This window comes from Macaca thibetana, chromosome X, assembly GCF_024542745.1.
Source record: "Macaca thibetana thibetana isolate TM-01 chromosome X, ASM2454274v1, whole genome shotgun sequence".
Classification (NCBI taxonomy): domain Eukaryota; kingdom Metazoa; phylum Chordata; class Mammalia; order Primates; family Cercopithecidae; genus Macaca; species Macaca thibetana.
Window position 1 is genome coordinate 108,202,215 of NC_065598.1, and position 24,545 is coordinate 108,226,759.

Consider the following 24,545-nt stretch of genomic DNA (forward strand, 5'->3'; position numbering starts at 1 on the left):
CACTTCCCACAACTCATCTCTGTGGGCAGCCGCCAAATGGGGGAAGAAGAGTCAGGTGGGGGAGCGGGTAGTTCTTAATGGATACTCCATCTCTTCAGTGGTTTGGGGTCTGGGAGAGAGAAACCAGACCTGACAGAAATTGACTCCTCCTCCAATGTATTTCAGTTAATGCACTAGCTGCTGAGAAGCGGCCAGGCCTGAAGCAACAAAATCAATTCTCCACAGCTACACAAGTTTGAACTTAATCTCCCAAACTCTTTCCCTACTGTCTTTTATCCATTGGGCCCAAAATGCTGCCCAGCCATGGTTTCCTTCCACTGGCAAAGCCTGTCTCAGAGGGTCAGGCCGAAGATGTCCAAAGATCTTTAGGTCACAGTCATATGCCAAGGGGCTTCTAGTAAGTTCATCCAAGCAACCCTCACCATTCTTTCACATCTGATATAACCTGGACAGCCACCAGTCTCTAGAAAGGAGGCAGGAATGGTTCTTAATTGACTGGTGTTACAGATGGGGAAGCTGTGGATGTCTAGTGATCTGTCCCAATATCAATTCCCTGCCCAGGGATAAACCTGGTAGCACACCCAGGGTCTTGAAGATTTGTAGGACTACTGCCAAATGGCATTTTCTTCTTGAGCTTTAAAGACCCTCATCTACATATGAACACTGTGACTATGTTCCTATGAGCAAGGCTCTTGTGGATATAGAATGGCAGAATCATGTGAAACTAAAATGATGCTCATGTTTTTATTTCCTCTATATGATACCTGCCACTCAAAGTTCTGTCCCGCCCAAGCTGTGAATATCCAGATCTCCACTACCTTCCCACATCCCCCATCAACAATTTCATTTGAGTTTCTATACCTAGTAGGTGAAATCAACTGAAATACATCATATGGAGAATTACGAATGCTTTGTGAAAGTCTCAGTTGAGCCCAAAAGAGGAAGCAAGCTGGGGGTATGGGAGCTGCTTTAATGTGTGGAATCGGATGGAGGCTGTTGCTAGGCTTTCTGATTCTTGACAGTCAGCCCCTCCTCACTCTGCTGGAAACTCTTAGAAATACAAGTGAAACTAAACTGTCACTCTTTTGTCAGAAGAGATGAGAACTCAGGGTGCTAACATCCCTGCATGGAAGCCTGGAAAAAGTGGAAAAGATGTGAACTAATCCAGCTCTCACACATTCAGTTTATCTCAACATATGCTAGATATTGCCTTAGCCATGCATTCATTCTTTCTACAGTTACTGAACATCTGCTTTGTGCCAGTCACGGAACTGGGCTCCAGGGCTATGAATACGAATTGCAAGGATGATCCCTCTGCCCTATCAGCCAAGTGTCACTTCCTGAAATAATGTGTTCATTGCAGTGCTGAGTTAATTATAGCATGTTTAAAAATAAAAGTGAAAGGTAAGCCTAAGACCTATTTGTAATACCCATTGAGCTTCGAAAGCCAGCTAAAATAATTGGCTTAGATCAGCCTTAGCAACTGGTGTAGTATTACAGTTTTCAAAGGGAAGAAACTAACCTAATTATACATTCCAATGTGGCTAAAAACCCATTAGTGGCTAAACGGTGGGAAAAATCAGAAATGAAGGAGGCTAGAATGGTAATTCAGATTTAAAACTTTTAAAGTCTGAGAAAAGAGGAAACCAGAAAGCATCACCTTAATTGGTATTACAAAAAGAGTCTGATGCTTTTCATAATCAGGCCAGGAAACCATGGTAGCCTAGCCCAGGGTTTCCCAAACTTGGAACTATTGACATTTTGGCTGGATACCTCTTTGTGGTTGTGGGGGAGTGTTGTCTTCGTCTTGTGCATTGTAGACGTTCATCAGCATCCCTCACCTTTACCCACTGGATGTCAGTAGAACCCTCCCCAAGTTGTGACAGTTTAAAATGCCTCCAGACATTACCAAATGTCTTCCAGGGGGAGGGGCATGCAAAAGTAGTCCCCATTGAGAACCACTGTCTTAGCTCATCACTGCCATCTCACTCCAAGGCCACCTGAATGCAGTCATTGGGCAGAAGAAAGAAAGATCAGATCTGGACTATATCACCAGGGGACAAATTCAAAGGAAGTGAAGCATAGGAAAGGTCATGTCATTTTCCCACTATGGTCACACAGCAACTTGGTGAAAAAAACAGAAGTGAAATCCAAGTTTCCTGGCCCTAGTGACCCACACTGTCATGCTAATGGAGATAATAATGATAATGAATTGGATAATAATTCTAAAACTCTGTAACAACAAACTTCAGCGGTAGATTCTACCAGCACTTTTTTCCAGTGCCTAATCTAGGTTTTGCAAAATAGTCAAATATTCACATATATATTTTCCTTTCTAAATTTGGTTTTTCTTCTCAGACGTTCAAATTATACAGCTCTCATCGTCTTTCTGAAGTCTCCCATTTTTGCATTTTGTTTTTTTCTAGCCAGTCCACACACTGCCAGTATCTCAGGTTCCCTTCACTAAAGTTAGGGGGAGCCTGAATGAGGGGAATAACAAGTAAGGTGGGTCAAGGTCACAAGAAATCTGGGTAGACTGCTAATAGTTGCCAGACAGGGCTAGCCTTAGATGTGTTCCAAATAAGTAGTCATCTACAGTTTGTCTCATACCTAGCATTTCACTATTAGAGGTGTATTTCTTTGATGAGAACTGTTAGTAATTTGTACCTGTGTGTATGTGTTTATCAGATCACTGTTCTCTGAGATAACTACTAGAGAGCAGGACTACTAGAGATTAAGTTTATATTGGAGCAGTAATACTAGAGTGTATGTTGCTGCCTCTGTAAGGCAGATATATTAATAGATAATGTTTTTAAATGGGCTACCTGCAGGCAGATGAAGGTAACAAAAATAGAGGGTAAACAACAGATATCAACTCTGCCTACTAGCCAAATTTACTGTGAATAAAACTCTGATATTGATTGCACTTTGGGAAGTCCTAGACTAAAATTTTAAACGAGACTTCATTCATAGCCTTAGAGTTGGACAAAGTGAAGGGGATGAGAATGGGTTTCCCCATAAGGCTACACTCCCCACTCCTCCCTGCCCCAAAGCTACCCAACCCACTCAGTCCTAAAAGCACAGTCTTACCTCCAACAAATTGCGCTGCTCCCATGCAACGTCCCATCATTCTGGAGATGAGCTCCTCCATGCAGCAACCCAGGACAGCAGCTAGTGCCACCAGGAGTAGCAGAGCACAGCCGGCACCTGTCACCACCGTGCACATCTGCCAGGCCAGGCTTGGGATGGCATTGAAGCTGGCATAGCGCCCACATTCTTCCACCATGATCAGACTGTGTCCCTCTCCCCGCACAGGGTAGTTGCACCTCCGGAATGTACTGAATGACACTGGCTTCCCCAGCTGGGATCCAAAGAGCCAGTAAGGTAGGAAGTAACTGGTAGAACTGGTCACGGCAGTAACAAGGGACAGGAAGGCCCAGAGGGTTCCCACCATGGTCAGGCTGCTCCTCATGGTCACAGGTTTCTCTGCAGGGATGGGGAGATGAGTTGGATCACAGCACCAAATGCAGTAAGTTACCATGTAGGCTCCACTGGCCTGTTTTTCATCTGGTTGGCCAGTCCTGGGGCTCAATTATGTGCCACTTGTTCATTGCTTCTAGATAAGATTATTCTCTCGAGGACCATTTGGATCCCTGTGGGATTTTGCTTTTCAGTACTTTTCCCACCTTCCCTTCCTTCTGCCTGATTTAGAGTTCTATGGTCTTTAGGCTGCAATGGAGGAACCAGATAACTGAATTAGGGTCTGCTCTGCCAACTCAAATACAGCCGGATCAGACAGCTTTTAACTCTTGACATACATTGTGGAACAAGTGGCAGGAAAGGAGACTAAATGAAAACAAGGCTGCTGTCCCGGCTTCCAGCTGAATGGACTTCCTGGCCTGGTAGCTTGGAAGGAGGCAATATCTGAAGAGGATCAGGAACAAAGTTGTTTTCAGTGAGTGAAGGAGAAGGAAGACAACTTAGCAGGACCTGCCCCTACTATAAGGGGTAAGAGGGAAAGAGACCTCGCCATGGAGTTCCAGGTTGTTCCCATTTGACTTTGGTAAGATGTCCAGCAGTGTGTTAGTGTGGGCTTTTCAACTGGGATGCATCAGCCAGGTTAAAATGGATAGAATAAAATAAGGGGTGTCTAGTCTCATACCCTGTGCTTGTCACTGAGAGAGCACTGATCAGTCACTTTTCCCACAATTGAAATGGGAGGCAAATTTCCAACCAGGAGAGGTTAACTCTGGACTGGCTATTAAGAAAAGCTTCCTCGTCCTTTGCTGGATATAATCCAAAAAGCTTCTCAAAATTCTGAAATAGATCAGGATCAGGCACTCCCTACCTTGCAGAAGGAACATATAGCTGTAAGGACCTTTCAAGGTCCTTTTTGGAACAAGTAATCTTGTAATCAAGACGCTGAGAGTCTTTCCAGATCTAATTCCTCAGCTCAGCTCACAAATGGTTTTCACAGACCCCTCTGTCAAAAATCAACAACTTTCCTCCCAACTCCATTAACCTGCCATTGCTTTCTGGCCTGTTTCTCTATTGGGCCGGCTAGAGACCACACTGCAGCTTGATGACAGGACTGTGAATGTCTCCAGCAGGCAGATGGTGGAATATGTTTCAAAAACTTCTCCATGATTCACCACCATTGCTTAAAGTTATATGTGGTGGTGTAGAGGACAGGGAAGGAGGTTGGGGGACCCAAAGCAGGGGAAGTACAGGAACTGGCTGTATGGGGTCATTGCCACATTCCTAATTTTAGACACTGACAGGAACAAGCAGCAGAGGTACTAAGTGTCTCAGGGTCTCAGTCATGAGCCCTTTCACAACCATCGTCAAACAGTGCCTGACACAGAGCAGGCAGTTCAATTCACGTTTGTTTAGTGAAAGCCATTTCATAGAATCATTCAATTTCCAGATGGGTAGGGAACTTAATGAATCATTTAATCCAACCTTCTTGTTTTACATATGGGAGAATTTGGTCCAGTAAAGGAGGAAGTGATTTTCTTCAAGTCACAGAGTAAGCAAGCAGCAACATCAGAACCAGAAACTTGATCTGCAGATGCCTAGGCCAGTACTTTTCTACCACGCAATGTTAAACTACCCCCTCTCCATCACTTTACAGATGGGAATATGGAGAGGAAGTGATTTACTCAAGGGTGAAGGGCTAGTGAGGTACACTGGCCAGATCAGAGCCCAGTTATTTGATTCTTAATATAATGCTCTTTTTTTACTCAACCACAATTCCCCTCTTGATACATATGTATTTTGTGCTATGTGTTTTGTGCAGGAAGGGAGCAGAGATCGTAAATTGCAGGTGCTTACTCTGGAATGTTAGGGCTTGGGAAGAAAGTGCCCTGAGCTGGGCCCCTGGGAATTAGGCTTTGTGGCTGAGAATGGGAGGAATGAGAGAAAGATGTGATGAGGGATTGAAAGGCAACAGGGGGAGAAGTGGAACTAGTTTTGAGTAATTGCTGTTAGACAGCAGGTATGGTTGGCCGCAATGAGGTAATGCCTCTGCTTGTTATATTAGAGTTTGTAAGATTACAAAAAGTGCAAGCAGCCCTCCGTGACAGACTCATTTCCTGATGAAGAAGCCCAGGCCAGAGGAGGAGAGGAAACAAGCTGACAAACAGCTATTAGCTGTGTCATCACAATCCCTTCCAAATCCGTTATTGTATGTCCTCTGCCCAACGGTCTTCTTAGGTTAGTAAGAAAGATATTATCCCAAATTTACAAATGAGCAAATTGAGTTTCAGAAAGACAAGTGACCTACCCAAGGGTACACAGTGATTCAACGGCAAGGCCATAATTTCTCACTTCTCTTTTACCTGAAGGCTTCCCCTACAGTATTACCCCAAAAGTATTACAATTAAAAGCCTCCATGATTTCCCATAGAGAATTAAAAAAAAAAAAAGTTGAAGAATCAGGAAAGAATTCCAGGGAAGACAGAAGGAAACCCAAATTCTCCAAACATAGTGCAAACACCGTCAGGGCAAGAACATGATTTCTTTCAATCTCAGCACTTGCAGTCAAAACTAACTCCAAATGTCCCTCATGGACATCATCACCTGGAGATCAAAAGTCCCAGTATGAAGCAAAAAGAACAAATCTGGAAGCATCATACTACCTGATTTCAAACTATACTATAAGGCCAGTCACCAAAAGAGCATGGTACTGGTATAAAAATAGGCACATAGACCAATGGAACAGAATAGAGAACCCAGAAAAACCCAAATACAGCCAAACGGTCATTGAGAAAGCAAACAAAAACAAAAAGTGGGGAAAGGACACCCTTTTCAACAAATGGCGCTGGAATAATTTGGCTAGCCACATGTAGGAGAATGAAACTGAATCCTCATCTCTCACCTTATACAAAAATGAACTAAAGATGGATTAAGGACTTAAACCCAAGACCTGAAACTATAAAGATTCTAGAAGATAACATTGAAAAAACCCTTCTAGACATTGGCTTAGGCAAGGATTTCATGACCAAGAACCCAAAAGCAAAGGCAATAAAAACAAAGATAAACAGCCGGGACCTAATTAAACTAAAAAGCTTTTGCATGGCAAAAGGAATGGTCAGCAGAGTAAGCAGACAATCCAGAGTGAGAGAAAATCTTCACAATCTATACATCTGACAAAGGACTAATATCCAGAATCTACAATGAACTCAAACAAATCAGTAAGAAAAAGAAAACAAACAATCCCATCAGAAAGTTGTCTAGAGACATGAATAGACAATTCTTAAAAAAGGATATACAAATGGACAACAGACATATGAAAAAAAAAATGCTCATCACCACTAATGATCAGGGAAATGCAAATCAAAACCACAATGCAATGCCACCTTATCCTGCAAGAATGGCCATAATCAAAAAATCAAAAAACAGTAAATGTTGGCATGGATGTGGTGAACAGGGAACACTTCTACACCGATGGTGGGTGTACACTAGTACACTGTGGAAAACAGTGTGGAGATTCCCTAAAGAACTAAAAGTAGAACTACTATTTGATCCAGCAATCTCACTACTGGGTATCTACCTAGAGGAAAAGAAGTCATTATTGCAGCGACCTGGATGAGATTGGAGACTATTATTCTAAGTGATGTAACTCAGGAAAGAAAAACTAAACATCATATTTCTCACTGGTATGTGGGAGCTAAGCTATGAGGATGCAAAGGCATAAGAATGACACAATGGACTTTGGGGAGTTGGGCGGAAGGTGAGAGATAAAAGACTACAAATATGGTGCAGTGTTTACTGCTTGGGTGATGGGTACACCAAAATGTCACAAATCACCACTAAAGAACTTACTCATGTAACCAAATATCACCTGTACCCCAATAACTTATGGAAAAATAAAATTTTTTCAAAAGTCCCAATGTAACAACCAGTAGGAGGGGCAGAGAACTTAAGGCAGAGGATCGGACTATCTCTGTGTAGTACCGAGACTACAGTAGAAATGAGGGGAGGGGTTGTAATATATGGTTGTCCTCACCTGTGACAAATGAAGCTGTTAAATTAAACTATCAACTACTGTTACCATGATTTCAGTTTAAAAGTAACATTTTTGAAGCCAAGACATAGGAAGGCAAATTCTCAAAATTCAATTTAAATTAAATATGTTTAGCTTTAGAAAAACTCATTATCCTTCAGAATTTAGATGAAGTACTTTCAACTTTACGGAAAATTCATAGCCTTTATTTCATTTATGACTAAGGTGACCAACCATGTCAGTTTCCCTGGGACTCAGAGGTTTCCTGGGATGTAGAATTTGCAGTGATAAAACCAGGAAAGTCCCAAACAACCTTGGATGAAATGGTCACCCTATTTAGGACTAGAGATGTTATGGGCTAGCACGATCCATGGACAGCAGTTTAAGAATCACTGCCACAGATAATTCTTTAATATTCTCTTTTCAGGACTCAAACAATATAAAGTTAAAAGTGACCATGGAATTAAACATTGAAGATATGAAGTTTATATACTTTAAATGTAAACCTTTCTAAATCATAGACTTCACTTGAATGGAGTCAAGGTAGAGATCTCAGAGACCCAATTGCTTAATAGTTTCTGAACACAATATGAGTCTCAGCCCAACTTCTCTTGTGGCTGGATAGAGAAGCCGCAGGGCACATGTAGTCTGTTCACACACACTGCTTTATGTTCACATGTGGTGGACAGTGAAGTGTATTCTAGAAAATGCTTTTAGTTATGCCACCTGCAATGGAGTAATCTCCTTCATGACAACCCTCCCAAGCAATCCAAGTTCATTCCCAGAAACCGGCTAAGTCACTTTATATTTACATAACTAGAAATCACAAACAATGCTACATTTTATTCTATCTTAATTCCTGTTGTATACTTCATGTATGTAACAGCTTTGTTTCCCTGTCCTAGAATTTCCAGCCAAATAGCCACACTGGGTTTCAGGAACCAAGAACTCACCCTGATGCTCCTGCTGAGTGGTCGAGTTACCAGGCATTGATAGGACTGCAGCTGAACCTCTCTCTCTAGGTGTCACATTATCCCTCATTCCTCGGGTTTTTTAATCTGCTAGATGGGTCACAAGCCTGTTTCCGAGATTGGTTGTATGAGATGCAGTGAATGCTGCCAGAAAGTTGTAATAAATAGGATAAAAGCATGAGTTCTGTTCTGAATTTGCTATCCTTACTAAAGCCTAATGTTTGCTCATCTTTAGAGATAATGCTAGCCATTCTAGCACAGCCTCGTGGGTAGAAGTCACCTCAACCTATATGATGCAGGAAACCCACCTAAACCACACATGGCAAATGGTTATCTCTACTACTTTTAAAGAACTCTAGGAAAGGGGAATCTATAATATCTCTGAGTAGCTTAACAACTCTCACTGTCAATAAGGGATTTGTCACATGCCTTTATAAACTTTGCTTGTTGCAACCTAAGGCCAGATCCTTTTGTTGGGTCCTCAGAGGGAATGGAGAACAGCTAGCCACCATCTTCCAGATGAGAGCCCTTCATCAACTTGATTGCTAGCAGGAGATGAGATCTTTAGCCTTTTTCGCCATAATGAGCATTCTCCCTCTCCCTGTGGTGTCCAATTGCCAAGCCTTTAATAATTCGTTCTCACTCTTTTTTTCACTCTCTTGTATACCTGCTCATGTATGGGCACTTACAATGAAGTATCAGTGAAAGTGAAACGTTGCTTTTATATTTCTCTTGGTGGAGAAGAACAAAGCTACTCCTTCCTCTATCACCTCCTCCCCAGTACCCACAGAAAAAGACACAAATCCTTTTGTTCCCAGTTGAGCTTGTTGTGCAACTTCTGAGTTAAGGAAAGCACTGCCTTTCCCAGGGTAAGAGGGTACAGGCAAAACAGTAAGCAAATTAAAGACTAGAACATGAAGTGGTAAGAAAGGGAGTCAGTGACTTAACAGCTGCTGAGAGAAACATGCTTGCAAGACTGCTGGTTTAGGACTGGTCTGTGAAGAGAAGCTTTCTTGGCACTGGTGTTGGCAAAGGAATGTGAACAGGCCTTTCTCCTCACGCCCCCAGACAGTGTGCATTGTCTTCCTGCCAATCCTGTTACAAATACATCCTACCCAGAGTTGAGACTTCCCTAGGAAATGAACGAGATATGCAGGCATATGTTTCCAGTGGGTAAATAGAGTCCTGCTCCACAGAAACGTGTTGGACTGATGTGACTCCTTATATCAAGTTGGGTATATGAGCAGCCTGACCATGCTAGATCTGTCTGTTTCAGATGTTTCAGACAAAGCTTTAAAAAAAAAATACTGCTACTCCCCCAACATTTCTCTCCTCATGTTCTGCTACCTATCTCCCTCAGGGGTTTCTTCTCCCCTGGCTACCTCCATTATGAGAAGTGCTCTGAGTTCTCCTGTGCCTGAAATCATCTCACGATGTACTCACTCAAAGGGCTTTATTTTCCATTTCTACCTTGGTGACTCTAAGAAGATCTCTCTTTTGACTTATGTCTTTTATTTCAAATTCCTCAGATTTCATGTTTGCTGAACCTCTTTCTGGGCCTTCTTCTTCCTTCCCTCCTCTTTTAGTTTGGGGTAGAAAGACTAGTAAAACTGTGTTGGGTGAGTTTATGTGTTTATTTGCATCTCTCCATCCACAGGTGGGAATGCTCACAAGCTGGTAAGTCATTAAAAGGCAGGAAGCCAGAGACTAAGTGGAGAGAAAGGACTAACTGAGCAATTGATAACTTTGAAATGATCAACTCTAAATAAATATATTTGACGATGCAGAGACAAAGTGAGCTCAGAAAAAGAACCTCTACATCAGGTCCTGGGCTATTTCCTTTCTCCAGAGTTTGAGACTGAAAAGGTAGGAACTAGAATAACCTCCCCAAATTTCATATCAGCTTCTCTCTTCTTCCCTCTCCCCAAGATGCTGCTCCTTGAGCTCCCCATCTGTCCTATGATTTTAAAAGTGAGGTGCCAATAACAGAGCTTCATCTCAGTTCTTATTCTGGCTAGACAGGTGCCATCATCTTCAGTGATAAGCTGGTTAGCTACGAGTTCTGTCTCACACTCTCAGCTAGTTAGAAACTACCCCTATCAAGATCCCTGGCAAGACACTGTTAAGTTCTAAACTCCAGCCATGTTATTGTTGCCTATTAGTCTCTCTACCCCATTGTATAAGCTGGAAATAAAATGTCACCACAGCTGACCACTTCCATTGAGTGAATCTGGCCTATATGGGAAGAAGATGGGCTGATTGCTTTTCCAATCACTTCAGAGAAGTTGAGAGGCAGCATGGTATATCAAGAATGTTTCTCAACAGAATCACTTTCAATGCTTGTTTAGAATCACTTTCAATGCTTGTTCAAAATGCAGACTATGTCACCCCCTCCTAGATTCACTGAATTCGAATTTATGGGAATTCATACTGTTAAAAATCCCCAATTGATTCTAATGGGAACTAATGATTGAGGAATACTGTTTTAGTGGAAGAGTCACAATTTTGAAATCAGATCAGAGACAGAGGCCTGAAGTCTGCCCCTTACAGGCTATATGCCCATGAAAAGATCACTTAAAATCTGTGAGTTTTGGTTTCATTTATAAAATGGAAATGATTAAGCATAAAATTCAAGTGAAACAGCATCTGCACTATACCTAACACTACAGTAGGTATCAATTCTCTCCCTTTCTACCAGAAAAGAGACCCTATTCTCTCATAAGTAATGGAAAAGATTTGAAGCCACATAAGAATTAGAACGTCTCTCCTTTCCCCTTTCTCTGCCCACAACCACTCCCTGGGTGATTTTTCCTCACCCCTAGGCTTCGTTCTATTTTCAGTTCCCCACGACAAAATGAAACCACTTGGCCGAGTGTTCTTTGCAAGAATGGATTTGTAGTTTAAGTATCTCAGGTTCTTTTGGAAATTGTCATGCCTTGGCGCACATAGTAGGAACTCATAAATATTTACCGAATGGATGCATTCTTTTATTTCCAGCCTGAGAGGCCTCAATATTTGCATTTCAGTTTAACTTCATTACCCCATTTCAGTCGCATAACCCCTCAGATTTAGGCAAATCTAGATCAACCTACCACATTAGCAAACCGGATCCATTTTTACTTGTATAGACAGGTCATAACAAAATCACTCTCTCCACTCCCAGAAACAGGCACTTCCTCTCCTCAGGTTACCAACTCCCCTGGGGAAACCAACTAGCGCTTAACCCTTAGGTCCTCAAATCTTGTCAATATGAAATAGGAATCCAGCCCTGATTCATCGTAGCCTCTGTGCAAACAACGGACTATGAAGAAATAAAAAAGCACCAGGCTGCCCTTGGGTAGAAAACGGCTTCTCTGAGCTTTGAGATGAAAGGACAGGAAACCTGAGAAAGGAAAGGGAGAAGGGGGGCTGAGCAAGGGGAGAGCAAAGCAGTTTCTTATCCAGCTGTTTGAATTGCATTTGGCCCAAGTTGCATATTTACCTTCTGACCACGAAGGCTGACTGACTTGTTCCCTCTCTTCAGGCTCAGATCTCAGAAACAACTTCTCCTCACAGCTTGTTAAACAAGGATGGGAATACTAGCTGCCCTTTGCAGTGATGCCTGAAAACCTTGCTTTACCTTTGGGAGAAAGGGGCGGAGTCCAACCTAATGGGGATTAACTCCAAACACGCTGGAGGCTATAAACCCAGCCTCAGACATACAGGCACTTGAAATAGAAAGTAGCTTAGCGGGCACAGAGTCCCCAAACCTCCAGCCTCACAGCGGACAATTCAATTCAGCTGTGTGTGTGTGTGTGTGCGTGTGTGTGCGCGCGCGCGCATGCGCGCAGGCATGCCCGCTCTTGAACTGCGTTATGTTACTTCCTCACTTGCTGCCCAAAAGCCTGCTGAGGAACAGAGATTATCTCTAATTTTCCTCCAATGACCTAAATAATCTCTACCATGGTAGGCAGCAGACCCATGTGGCTAGAAGTGACTGAGAGAACACATGCCTAAATAGAATAAGACAGAACAATCTCTTCTCCCCAAACTGATTTCCATTGCCTGATGGGGAAGATGCTCCCGCAGAGCAATCTTTGGCTCCAAGATGTAATGAGCTTACATTTAAGAATTTGTGGAAATCATACATTGAAAGGAATAACTAACATATTTTTATAGTAATAATACAATCAAAAGTCAGTGTTTAATTTATCCCAGTGCACTAATAACTGCTCCTCTGCTTGGGAAAAGAGCTGAGTGGTCTGGAGATGAATGGAGCTTTGCCTGATGTTCTACTCCAAACTGATGTCATATTTCCCACGTGTGAATGTCCCTGACACTTCATATTTTAGGAAACTTATTATCTTCTACCTTGTATTATTATTATTATTGTTATTATTATTATTTTCATACATGTCTCTTTTCCCCTCCTACATGTCCTGTGAATGGGGCACTTTGTTGAACAAATCCAAATGAATTAGAAGGAAGAATGGTTCCCTTAACAGAGCACACTGGACTGATCCAAAGTATCTATGCTTCTCTGATGGCCCAGTTCCCTCACCAGAATTCTACAAAGGTGATTAGGCCTATTGTCTGGCATTTTGTGGCAATAATTCAAAATATGTCCATAAGTTAACATATTAAGTGTACCGTGATTCTTTAATGAACTTACAAAGTTTCTCCTGCCTTCTGTGTATACCACCTGTATCCTGCCTTTTATCAGTGATATAATCTTATATTAATGCATGTATTTGTCTATCTAGCAACTTTCCATCAGCAATTTTTACCGTTTTGTTCTACGACACAGTAATAAATCACATTTCCATCTGTAATCATGGCTTACTGAGGCCATCATGTTTCTGGGGGAAGCACAGATGACCCCTTAGGTAGAATGTCAGACTTTTGGCAGTGTAAGCCCCCCAACTAAGTTTTAATCTCCAAACTGTCATTCCCTTAAGAGCCATTGCTTCAGACATAGGATTATGTAAAAAGAAATGTTAGGCCCTCCTTCATTAAAAATAGGTTAATATTAACTGACACATAGTAACTGTGTGAGATATGGCTGAAAATGTTGACATATAAAAAATAGATTATCCCCACTCTATGCACAGCCGTAAATATTGCCCTTTGCTTAGTGACTACACCTGTCATTTGGGGAACCTATCATTATTTGAAACTCTAAGAAGAGTACCATTTTGCTTTCGTTTTACTTTCTTCTTTTTATCCTCTTTTCTCTATAGACACTTAAGTGTATAATAAATAATAATCTAATTTATTGGGCAAAGTTTTCTTTCCTGTTCTTAACAGCTGAACGCTCTCTCAGAAAAAAAAAATTGCTTGCATCTGTGGCTCTTGATGTGTTTTCAATTAAAAATGCTCTTCAGCCATGCTTTCCTAAGATTATGTGGAAAGGCTTGAGAAAGGAACACTTCTTGTAATGTATTTAGGGGACGGGATGGTGCTAAAATGGGTATTGGAAAGGAAACTAGGGAATACCTAAATCCTGCCTTTGATCAGTCTGGAATAAGAGATTCTGCAAGGGTAAGATATGGGTGACAGGTGATTCTGATATATGCCCCCATCCCCATCCCTCATTTGCCAAACACTGTTGCATACAATAGCATTTCCCAAATGAGATCAACACCCCCACAGCATTTTGCAGTCTAGACAAGAGGTCAGCAAGCCAGAGACTGTGCATGCCAAATCCAGTAGGCTGTCTGTTTTTGTAAAGTTTTATTGGCACACTCCCACTGTTTATTCACTTATGTATCATCTATGGCTGCTTTCACGCTACAGTTGCAGAGTTGAGTAGTTGTGACAGAGATCTTATGGTCCACAAAGCCTAAAAATATTTACTAAGTGACTCTTTACAGAGAAAAGATGTTGACCCCTGGTTAAACACACATCGATAGATTATGGTAGAGACATTATATTGATTATGATGAGAAAGAGGTTGGAAAGGAAGGGAAAATGGTGAAATAAAAAGAAATACTGCTTACTGTCAGCTTTGTTAAGGTGCCAGTTAACCCACACTAGTTAAAATCTATTCCCTGTGAGTTAGCAACACACTGGAATTCAGCTAAGCCAAACATTTGGTAGTTTTATGAAAATGTATTTTTCTGTTAATTATCCTTTGAACCTCTGTTGATGTTGTTTTCCAACATATTTTAAGTTATTTTTTCCTCTTTTGTCAAAGTTTCTTCTTCTCTTATCAGTATGTTCTGTTGTAGTCTTCAAAGACAGAGCATTTATTTTGTAAAAAAAAAAAAAAAAAAAAAGAAAAGAAAAAATCATTTCTAGAGTCCCATTGCCCTTGAACTTTGGGAAATTTGTATATACGTGTTTGCAAATTTAAAATCATGTGAACTCCATGACCTCTCACCCATACAGGTTGGATATGGAAGGTACTCCTTGCCTAAACTATAGTTTCAGTTATAGATTGAAAACCTAGAGATGAAACTTATATTTCTTTAGTATATAAAAATGAGAACCAATAACTCTCTTGTTGAGTTTCCTTTTTGACCTCGAAGGATGAACTGATAGTGTTAAGCAGTGATGTGGTGTGTTGGTAAACATTTAGTAACTGGCTTCAGGAGGTGGGAGGTGGAGGACTGCAAAAGAGCCCTAATTTGTGGCATTTGCTGATTTCCGTAGTATAAATACTCCCATCATGGCCAATTTCAAGCTACCAACTTGACATCAGTAAAAGTAAAATTGGGAAGAGATAAGCACAATCGATTCTTAGAAGCTGCTACAAGCCAGCTCCAGCATACCACTGGAACTCGGATTCAAGAAGTTACTTCTATCTTGGTCTGTGTAGCTTTATAAGCTACACACAATATTAACAAAAATGGGATTGCTGTTATAGTTGTTTCATATGTTACACATAGGCTTCTCTCCACTACACAATATGTTTCAAAATATATTTTAAAATGCATTTCAAAAATATTTTGCTGCACCAACTTTTAAGCTTTTGCAGTGCAATTTGTGTATTATTCAGAAGTAAACCAAAAATAAATTTGCTCATGGATCTTGCTGCCTGCTTTAACAGCTTTTGAGGGAGGATTTTTATTATATTTATAGTAGATGAAAATAAAACAGATTGCAAATCCTCTTTTAACTAAAATCATGTACCAAATTTTGGGTCCAAATTGAATAGGGTAAGTTAAACTAAATTGCATTATATTCACACCACTATGAGTATCTTTCTGTAAGCATATTTATGTTTAAGTAAATTTTTAAAAAACAGATTTAGGAAGATAAAGAGTAGATTGATGATTACCAGAGGTCTGGAAACCAGCGGGGAAGGAGGATGAGTACAGATTGGTCAATAGGTATAAATATACAGTTAGAATAAGACCTAGTGTGTGACAGATGAGTAGGGTGACTATAGTTAACATTAATCTATAGTACACTTCCAAATAGCTAGCAAAGAATAATGTAATTGTTCCTAAGATAAAGAAAAGAGAAATATTTAAGGTAATGGATGTTCCAATTACCCTGATTTAATCTTTACACATTATATGAATGTATCAAATTATCATTTGTACTCTGAAAATACGTACATGTATTATGTACCAATAAAAACCAATATGTTTTTATTGGTACATTTAGTGGCCAGGCGCGGTAGCTCATGCTTGTAATTCCAGCACTTCGGGAGGACGAGGCAGGCAGATCACTTGAGGTCAGGAATTTGAGACCAGTCTGGCCAACATATTGAAACCCCATCTCTACTAAAAGTACAAAAATTAGCTGGGCATGGTGGTGGGCACCTGCAATCCCAGCTACTCTGGAGGCTGAGGCAGGAGAATCATTTGAACCCACAAGGTGGAGGTTGCAGTGAGCTGAGATCGCATCACTGCACTCCAGCCTGGGTGACAGAGTGTGACTCCATCTCAAAATAAATAATTAAATAAATGGAAACAGATTTAGTGAAAATTTCCATCAAGATGTTAATACAAAACTCTTAAAAAGTCCTATATATCAGAATTCTATATACCTTGGGCCCCTGTATTCAAAGTACCTCAATGCTGAGCTAATTATGAGATTGGTTAGCTTAGGAACAGAAAGTCAACTCTCTCATGGTCCAGTTAGTGAAGATTTGAGTAGAATTTTACTCTTCAGGCAGTATCCCAAATGATGGTCCAGAAAGCTGAAAGAACAAATCCTCTACCAACTTTCTCAACAGTATTTCCTCTGTTATTCTTCCTCATCCTACCTCTCTTACCACAAAGCCATCAGTGCCTTTCAAACACTTTCTAACATAAACATCCCTCTCTTTTCAGTCAGTCAAATCATGTGGAGGAGTGGCCATTGGTGGCATGGCTGATTTTCCAGACCACCCCAATTCATTTCCTGGAGAATTTTTTCTAAAAGTCAGTTTTAGAAAATTCAGTGAAACAAGAGAAGCAGCATTCCAGAACCAAGAAATCATTGTTCTTGCCTCTGTCTCCTAAAGCAAATCACGGAGCTTTGACAATTTTGGGATCTCACTCACAAAGACTTTGGTTTCTAGGCCTCTCGTTGGTTATTACAGCACTGCAATAGTTTCCTGGCTTTGCTGAATAGTATAGGCAGCCAGGCTGCTCCAAAAGACCTGGGAAGCCACACCACAGAAGGACATCAAAAGAGCTAAAAGGATGAACATGTCTTCTGCCATTTCAGTGCTGGCTTAGAGGCTGAAGGAAAAGTGAAGGCTACAAGATAGTCCCCCGTCCCCCCCCCAAAAAATGCTCAGGAAATGAGACATGGAGCTCAGGAAATACACGGCAACCTTTTCTACAGGGGTAATCTGATAGGGCCAGTGGCTGGCCAGTGGAGACAGTGCTACAAACTAGACTACTTGCCCACCAAATCCCATGAAGCAACAGCTACAGGAAGCAAAGATGATACAATAAGAAAAGCCCTGCTCTAGAAACCTCAGCTTTGTTCTCTGGCTAAGTATTCGGGTGCTAGCTTAAGACCACCCCAGAGAACATTTGGGCATTTGCCTAGTGATCTGCGATATAAACCATGTTTTCTTGGCAGCAATGAGTAAAGCAATTGACAGCCAAACAACTTCATTTCATCACTTCTTGGGATGTAATTCTGATCTCTGGGGAAATAATAGGCACATTGGTGGATTCTAACATGCCTTCCATTTAGAAGATCTGCCCAGGAGGCTGTCATTAAGAATATTTGCTAGGAATTACAGGCAAACATTGCCTAATCCTTGCAAGCAGGACTTGCATTTTAATGAGTAATGATTCCTAAAATTTGAATAGTAAAGTTGATCCTCACAATAAACTTATGAAATAAACATTACCCCCCTTTTCAGAGCAGGAAACTCAAGCTTAGAAAAGTTAAATGACTTTTCCAAAGCCACAGAGCTCTTACGTCTGTTGAGTAACAGATTCAGGAAAAAAAAAAAAAAACAACCCTGGAGAAAGAAGAAAGGCTGGAGGCTGGATGAGGACAGAAGGCAGGGTCCAAAAGGGAGTAAAGGAAAGGGAGAAATATTTTATGAATCCTAAATTTCTGCTTTAAGAAAATTTGTGCATAGATATATCCTTCATTAAAATAAGAACACAGGCACACGGCAGTATCCCCACCTCTCCACACTCTTTCTCCCTGGTAGTGGACGGTGAGGATCAGTAAATTATTGAGTTCAGCATCGCTATTAGGTTCAAAGCATCTCTGTACATCCTAGTGGACATATGCAATAAACATAGTTATATGGGTCTAGAGCTCAGGGGAAAGTTCCGGGCTAAAAGTTCATATGGGGAAGATACTAGCCTACGGGTAGATGATAGAACAAAGGTGTTTGTCAAATACGAGGGCCAGGAACAGGAGCAACCCTGAGAAACACTCACACTTAAGGGATAGGTAAAGAAACAAGGACTTATGAAGGAGACAAAGATTGGTCAGACCTCCCCCAACCACCCTGTTTCCCACATACCACAGCTTCTCAAGGACAAGAGGTGGCTCAGGAAGAAGTGACTCAGGAAGGATGTGGGGACTGGGGCAAAGTGGTTACATATCCTTTCAGCTTTAAGTGCTGTATCGACCAACTATTGTCCGGTGGTAACCAGGGATGAGCTGTGAGAAGCCAATCTTACCCAGAAATGAAGCAGTATTTCCAGCTTCCTTAACAATTCTTTTTCATTTTTAATGAGTTCTAAGGGGCGACTCAGTGGCTGATACTTGCTGTGCTTGGCAAAGAGCCATCAACTCTGGTACCACCTGGTTTTCTTTCTTGAATTTAGACAAACTTTGAGGAAATACAGGGAGGCTGGAAGCAGGTCCAAGCACCTTGAATTTGGCCTTGAGTAGCTTCAAACCATGTGTCTCTTGTGTCTTTCTCCCTTTACTCTTGTGGGATACCACAAGCTAAATTAATGCTGTGAGGATTGCTCCACAAATCAAAGATTCCCTGTTTCACCTTGGGCAGTCACTTTCACCCTTCTCAGGACTTAATTCTTCTACCTAGGGAAAAAGTTTTAAAAATTTAAAAAATTATCATTATACTATGAGAACAAATCATTAAGTAGCAAAATAATTTTGAGGTAATTGTTATTAGTATTACTACTACTTATGGGACCACTACATTCATTCTATAATAATTTGTTGACCACCTATTATGTGTCAGAGACTGGAGATACAGTGATAACAGGACAGACAAGATCCTTGCTCTCACAGAGCTCACCTATTAGTTGGAAAGACAGCCAATAAAACAAGTGAACATTAATGAGGTAGAGAGATAAATTTTAAAACAAAAATAAAATTTGGTTATAGGAGAGAGTGGTGGGGTGGGAATAAGGACAACTTTAGATTAGATGGAGTAGTTAGGACACTCTGATGAGGTGATATTTCACATGAAACCTAAAAAGTCAGAAGCCAGCCATACGAGGAAGAGAGGTAAGAAATTTCCAAGCAAAGGAAACAGCAAATGAGGAAGCCTTAAGTTATACAAATGATCAAAGTGTTTAAGGAACAAAAAGCAGATTAAGGACAACTGTATATTTATATGCAAAAGAATAAAGTTGAACCTCTACCTCATCTCACACCATATACAGAAATTAATTTAAAATGTATCAAAGAACTCAATATAAGAGCTAAAACCATAAACCTCATAGAATACATAGGCATAAATCATTGTGACCTTGAATCAGGCAATGTGTTTTAGATATGACACCAAAAACACAAGCAACAAAAGAAAAAAGATAAATTGGACTTCAACATTAAAAGCTTCTACACATCAAAGGACACTATCAAGAGAGTGAAAAGATAACCCATATGGGGGGGAAATATTTTCAAATTGTGTATCTGATAAGAGCCTAGTATCTAGAATATATAAAGAACATGAAGGCAACCTAATTTTAAAACACCCCGTAGACTGGAGTAGATATTTCTACAAAGAATATATGCAAAAGGTCAATAACCACATGAGAGGATGCTCAAAATTATTAGTCATTAGGATAATACAAATAGAAACACATGAGATGGACTAGGAAACAATAGAGTCAGGATGGCTAAAGGTGACCACAAGAAACCAAAGGGCAAGATGTCTGCTTATGCCTTCTTTACGCAGATGTGAAAAGAAGAACATAAGAAGAAAAACCTAGGGGTCCCTGTCAATTTTGTAGAATTTTCCAAGAAGTGCTCTGAGAGGCAGAAGACCATGTCTTGGAAAGAGAAGACCAAATTTGATGAAATGACAAAGGTGGATAAAGTACACTATGATCAGGAAATAAAGGATAATGGACCAGCTGAGGGAGGCAAGAAGAAGGACCCTAATGCCCTCAAAATGCCACTGTCTGGATTCTTCTTGTTCTGTTCAGAATTCCGCCCCAAGATCAAATCCACAAATCCTGGCATCTCTATTGGAGGCATGGCAACAAAGGTGGGTGAGGTGTGGATTAACTAAAGTGACAGGGAAAAACAGCCTTACATCACTAAGGCAGCAAAGCTGAAGGAGAAGTATGAGAAGGATGTTGCTGACTATAAGTCTAAAGGAAAGTTTGATGGTGCAAAGGATCCCACTAAAGTTACCTGGAAAAAGGTGGAAGGGAAAGACAAAGAAGACAAGGAGGAAGAAGAAAAGGAGGAGGAGGAAGAGAAGGAGGAAGAGGTGGAATAAAAAAACCTGTTTATCTGTCATCTTGTGAATACCTTAGAGTAGGGGAGTGTCATAATTACTTATCTCTTATTTGAGAAGTGTCTGTTGCCCTCACTAAGCTTAATTGCAAAATTTGACCATGATCATAGTGTAGTCTCTCAAAGTGCTCTAGAAATTGTCAGTGGTTTACATGAAGTGGCTGGGTGTCTGGAGCATCCTGAAACTGTATCAAATTGTACATATTTCAAACATTTTAAAAATGAAAAGTCACTCTGGTGTTCTCCCTACTCTGTGTACATTGTAGTTGGTGTGTCAAGGCATTTAAAGATGTTTTTGGCAGTTTTTTTATTTTTAAGGTGGTATTAAGTCTATGGTTATTGGCTAGAAATGCTGAGTTATCAACTGCATATATCTATAATTTGTAAAAAGAAAAAACAATCCCGACAAACTATTCATGCTCCTTGCTTGGCGTTGAAGCTGTGGGGGAAGATGCCTTTTGGAGGGGCTGTAGCTCAGGGTGTGCTGCTGCTGTGAGGCTCCACCTGTTGACTCTGCATGGGCATCCATTTAGCTTCAGGTGGTCTTGTTTCTGGGTTATAGTGACATAGCATTCTGCTGCCATTCTTAGCTGTGGACAAAGTGGGGTCAGCTGGCATGAGAAGTGTTTGTTTTTTTTGTTTTTAGTGAAGTGTGGTAGTTTTTAAACTGTTTTTAAACAAACTCTAGAATTCTTAATTGTCAGTAAAGATCCACTGGATCAATGAAGTTCAAGAACCTTCTGTACTTAAATACGATTTGCAACGTTCTGTTATTTTTTTCTACGTTTAGAATGCTGAAATGTTTTTTAAGTTAAATAAACAGTATCGGCCGGGCGCGGTGGCTCAAGCCTGTAATCCCAGCACTTTGGGAGGCCGAGGCGGGTGGATCACGAGGTCAGGAGATCGAGACTATCCTGGCTAACACGGTGAAACCCCGTCTCTACTAAAAATACAAAGAACTAGCCGGGCGTGGTGGCGGGCGCCTGTAGTCTCAGCTACTCGGGAAGCTGAGGCGGGAGAATGGCGAGAACCCGGGAGGCGGAGCTTGCAGTGAGCCGAGATCACGCCACTGCACTCCAGCCTGGGAGACACAGCGAGACTCCGTCTCAAAAATAAAAAATAAAAATAAAAATAAAAATAAAAATAAACAGTATCATACTTAAAAAAAAAAACATGAGATACCACTTTAGACCCACTAGGATAGCTATAATAACAACAATTTTAAAAACAGAAAGTAAGTGTTGGGAAAGAGTAGAGAATTTGGAACCCTTGTACTTTTCTGGTAGAGGTGCAAAATCATGCAGCTGCTGTGAAAAACAGCTTGGCAATTCCTCAAAAATGTCACACAGAGTTACTATGTGACCCAGCAAGTCTACTTCTAGGTATACATACTCCAAAATAAAAGCTAGGTACTCAGGCAAAAACTTGAGCGTAAATATTCATAGTAGCTATGAGTATTCACAGTGTTTATAGTTTCTCAGTGGCCAAAAAAAAAATAGAAACAGCTCAGATGTTCACTAACCAATGAATAGATAAAATGTGTCCATTATATATAATGGCAAATTATTCAGCCATAAAAGAAGGAAGTACTGATAGATACTACAACATGAATGAACCTTGAAAACATTATGCTAAGTGAAATAAGCTAGACACAAAAGGCCACATATTGTATGATTTTTTTATATGAAATGTCCAGAACATGCAAATCTATAGGGATAAAAAGTAGATTATTGGTTGCCAGGGCCTGGGGGAAGGGAGAATGGACAGTGTAGGGAAGGAAGAATCATTTTTTTTTCAACTTTCATAAATTCCAGTTAAAGCAGATCCCTGTAATAAAAGGCAGAGGCAGAGTAACAAGGGAAAAGCAAAAGGAAGTTTATTGCCATATATATAATCTGTATTCATATTATGCATATTATACATACATATTATATAGACACATATATGTATTTATATGAAATATATAAATATATTTCCATAAATATATAAATATAAATATATATTATATATAATGTATTATATACTTATATAAATACAAACATATAACATATTCTATATACATGTTATATATTATATAATGTTATGTATTATATATTATATAATATATAGTTTTTATATGTTATATAGTATGTATCTTATATTTGTTATATATAATTATATGTACTTATATATTATATAAGATTATATATGTTGTATATAATACATAATATATAAGTACATATAATATATATAACATAAATATGGAAGATACCCAGAGAATGAGTAATTCTCAGAAAGGTGGCTTTGAAGTCCACCTTATGTAGCACCATCAACAAACAACAGTCAATTTTTAGAGAAGTGACAAGACAAAGAAAAAGGACTGTGAGTCTCTAGGAGTGATAACTTGTGAGAATGCAAATAAATGGCACATAAAAGCTTGTTAGTAAAGCTTGTTAATGTAGATTTCTGTGTTGCCATCTCAAGGCTTATGAGAATCTAAAGTTTTCTTCAGTGGTTAGCCTTTGTTCTCTCTGGTAGAAGGGAGAGGTGGTGTATCTTTTGTCTTTCTAAATTTATATTCTGTTTTTAGACAAAAAGAGGGAGAGCAGAGAGCTTTCCTGCATCTGCTTTTTCTCAATTGCCTTCAGCTTAAGACAATCCTTATGCCAAAGAGGCATATTTGAGGGTGGTCTATTCTGGTCTCCCACAGGAGAGATTGCTCAACATTTACACATCGTGAAAAAAAAGAAAAATAAATCACCATGAAAAAAATAAAAAGAAAAATAATTTAAAACATCATGAAAAAAATAAAAAGAAATTAAAATCAGTTTCAACACCAGAGGATATCATGAAAAAATAAAAAGTGAAATAAAAACTAAAAACATTTACAGAGCTTCTTTCAGGGCAATAAAAATACTCTAAAACTAGAAAATGGTGATGGTTGCACAACTCTATGGTCATACTAAAAACCATTTTAATTAGGAGAATTGTACAGTTTGTGAAATATATCTCAATAAAACTGTTATGCATTTTCAAAAACCAGGCTAATGTGATAGGAAAATCGTAAGCAAGAGGGAAAGTGACAGAAGGGGCAGAAATGGAAATTTCCTAAGGATGTCATCCTCCTATGGCCCCACGAAGGTCTAAGTCTCATCATGCTAGGTATAAGCTTAGCAGTTTCCTTAGCTTCCTTGAGCTAGACAAAAGGTCTTTTCTTTCCTTCTAGAAAGTAGCACTCCGAAAGAAAGGAACAAAGTTCCCTATAACAACTCAGGGAGAAAAAGAATATTTGTCCCTGTTTCTAGAGCAAAAGTAGTCCTAGTACTCTCCCTAGTCCTATAAATGCTGTGAATATCCTCCCAACTCCCCACTCCACACTTTGTGTGTCTAGAGTAATCAAAAGAAGCAATGGAGAGTAATCAAAAGAATCAAAAATGGAGAGTAATCAAAAGAATCAAAAAGTAATCAAAGAAGCAATGGAGGGAGGCTACAATAGGGAGAGGATGTCCTTCTTGCCACAAAGACATGGAGGTTTGTTTAATGGCTCCCTACATCACATCAGTTCTCTCCAGAACGATGGCCCAAGGATCACCTTGGTTAACATTAACTACATTTTATTCAATGCTTACTGTGTGCCAGGCATTATGCTAGGTGATTTTACGTAGGTTATCTCATTTGATTCATACAACAATCTAGTGATTATTTTACACATTTATAACCCAAATTTAATAGTTGAGGAAACTGTGGCAGAGGTGGTTCAAAACCCCGCTTAAGATTTCATAATCAGAACTGGCGTAGAAGTTCTGTCCATCTTAACTTGTTCTTCAGCATCACATCATACTACTCTGTCCCTTCTGACCCCCAGGAGTACTCCTATTCTGTGGGGTTATGAGAGGAAGCTCTGAGATCCTTCTAGAAGTTAGAGGTATGCTCTAAATACATTTTATTTTTTAATCTGGTTAATTTAGTGGGATA

General features: G+C 40.0%; 1 protein-coding gene and 1 pseudogene across 4 annotated transcripts in view; one reads left to right on the forward strand and one right to left on the reverse strand.

The window, feature by feature from the left end:
• LHFPL1 (LHFPL tetraspan subfamily member 1) overlaps positions 1-12,299 on the reverse strand; it is a 53,522-nt gene extending 41,223 nt beyond the window's left edge. The window contains exons 1-2 of one of the 4 annotated variants that reach the window (XM_050776775.1): positions 11,959-12,299; positions 3,091-3,486 (exon numbers count right to left, since the gene is read on the reverse strand). In XM_050776775.1, the coding sequence (XP_050632732.1) occupies positions 3,091-3,472 (382 nt within the window). In that variant the 5' untranslated portion in view covers positions 3,473-3,486; positions 11,959-12,299. Of the gene's footprint in view, positions 1-3,090; positions 3,925-11,958 lie in introns of all 4 variants that reach the window. The other 3 variants (XM_050776776.1, XM_050776773.1, XM_050776772.1) reach the window with 3 other exon arrangements.
• Positions 12,300-19,959: 7,660 nt separating this feature from the next.
• On the forward strand, positions 19,960-20,574 carry LOC126945871 (high mobility group protein B3-like; annotated as a pseudogene).
• The last annotated feature ends 3,971 nt before the right edge of the window (positions 20,575-24,545 follow it).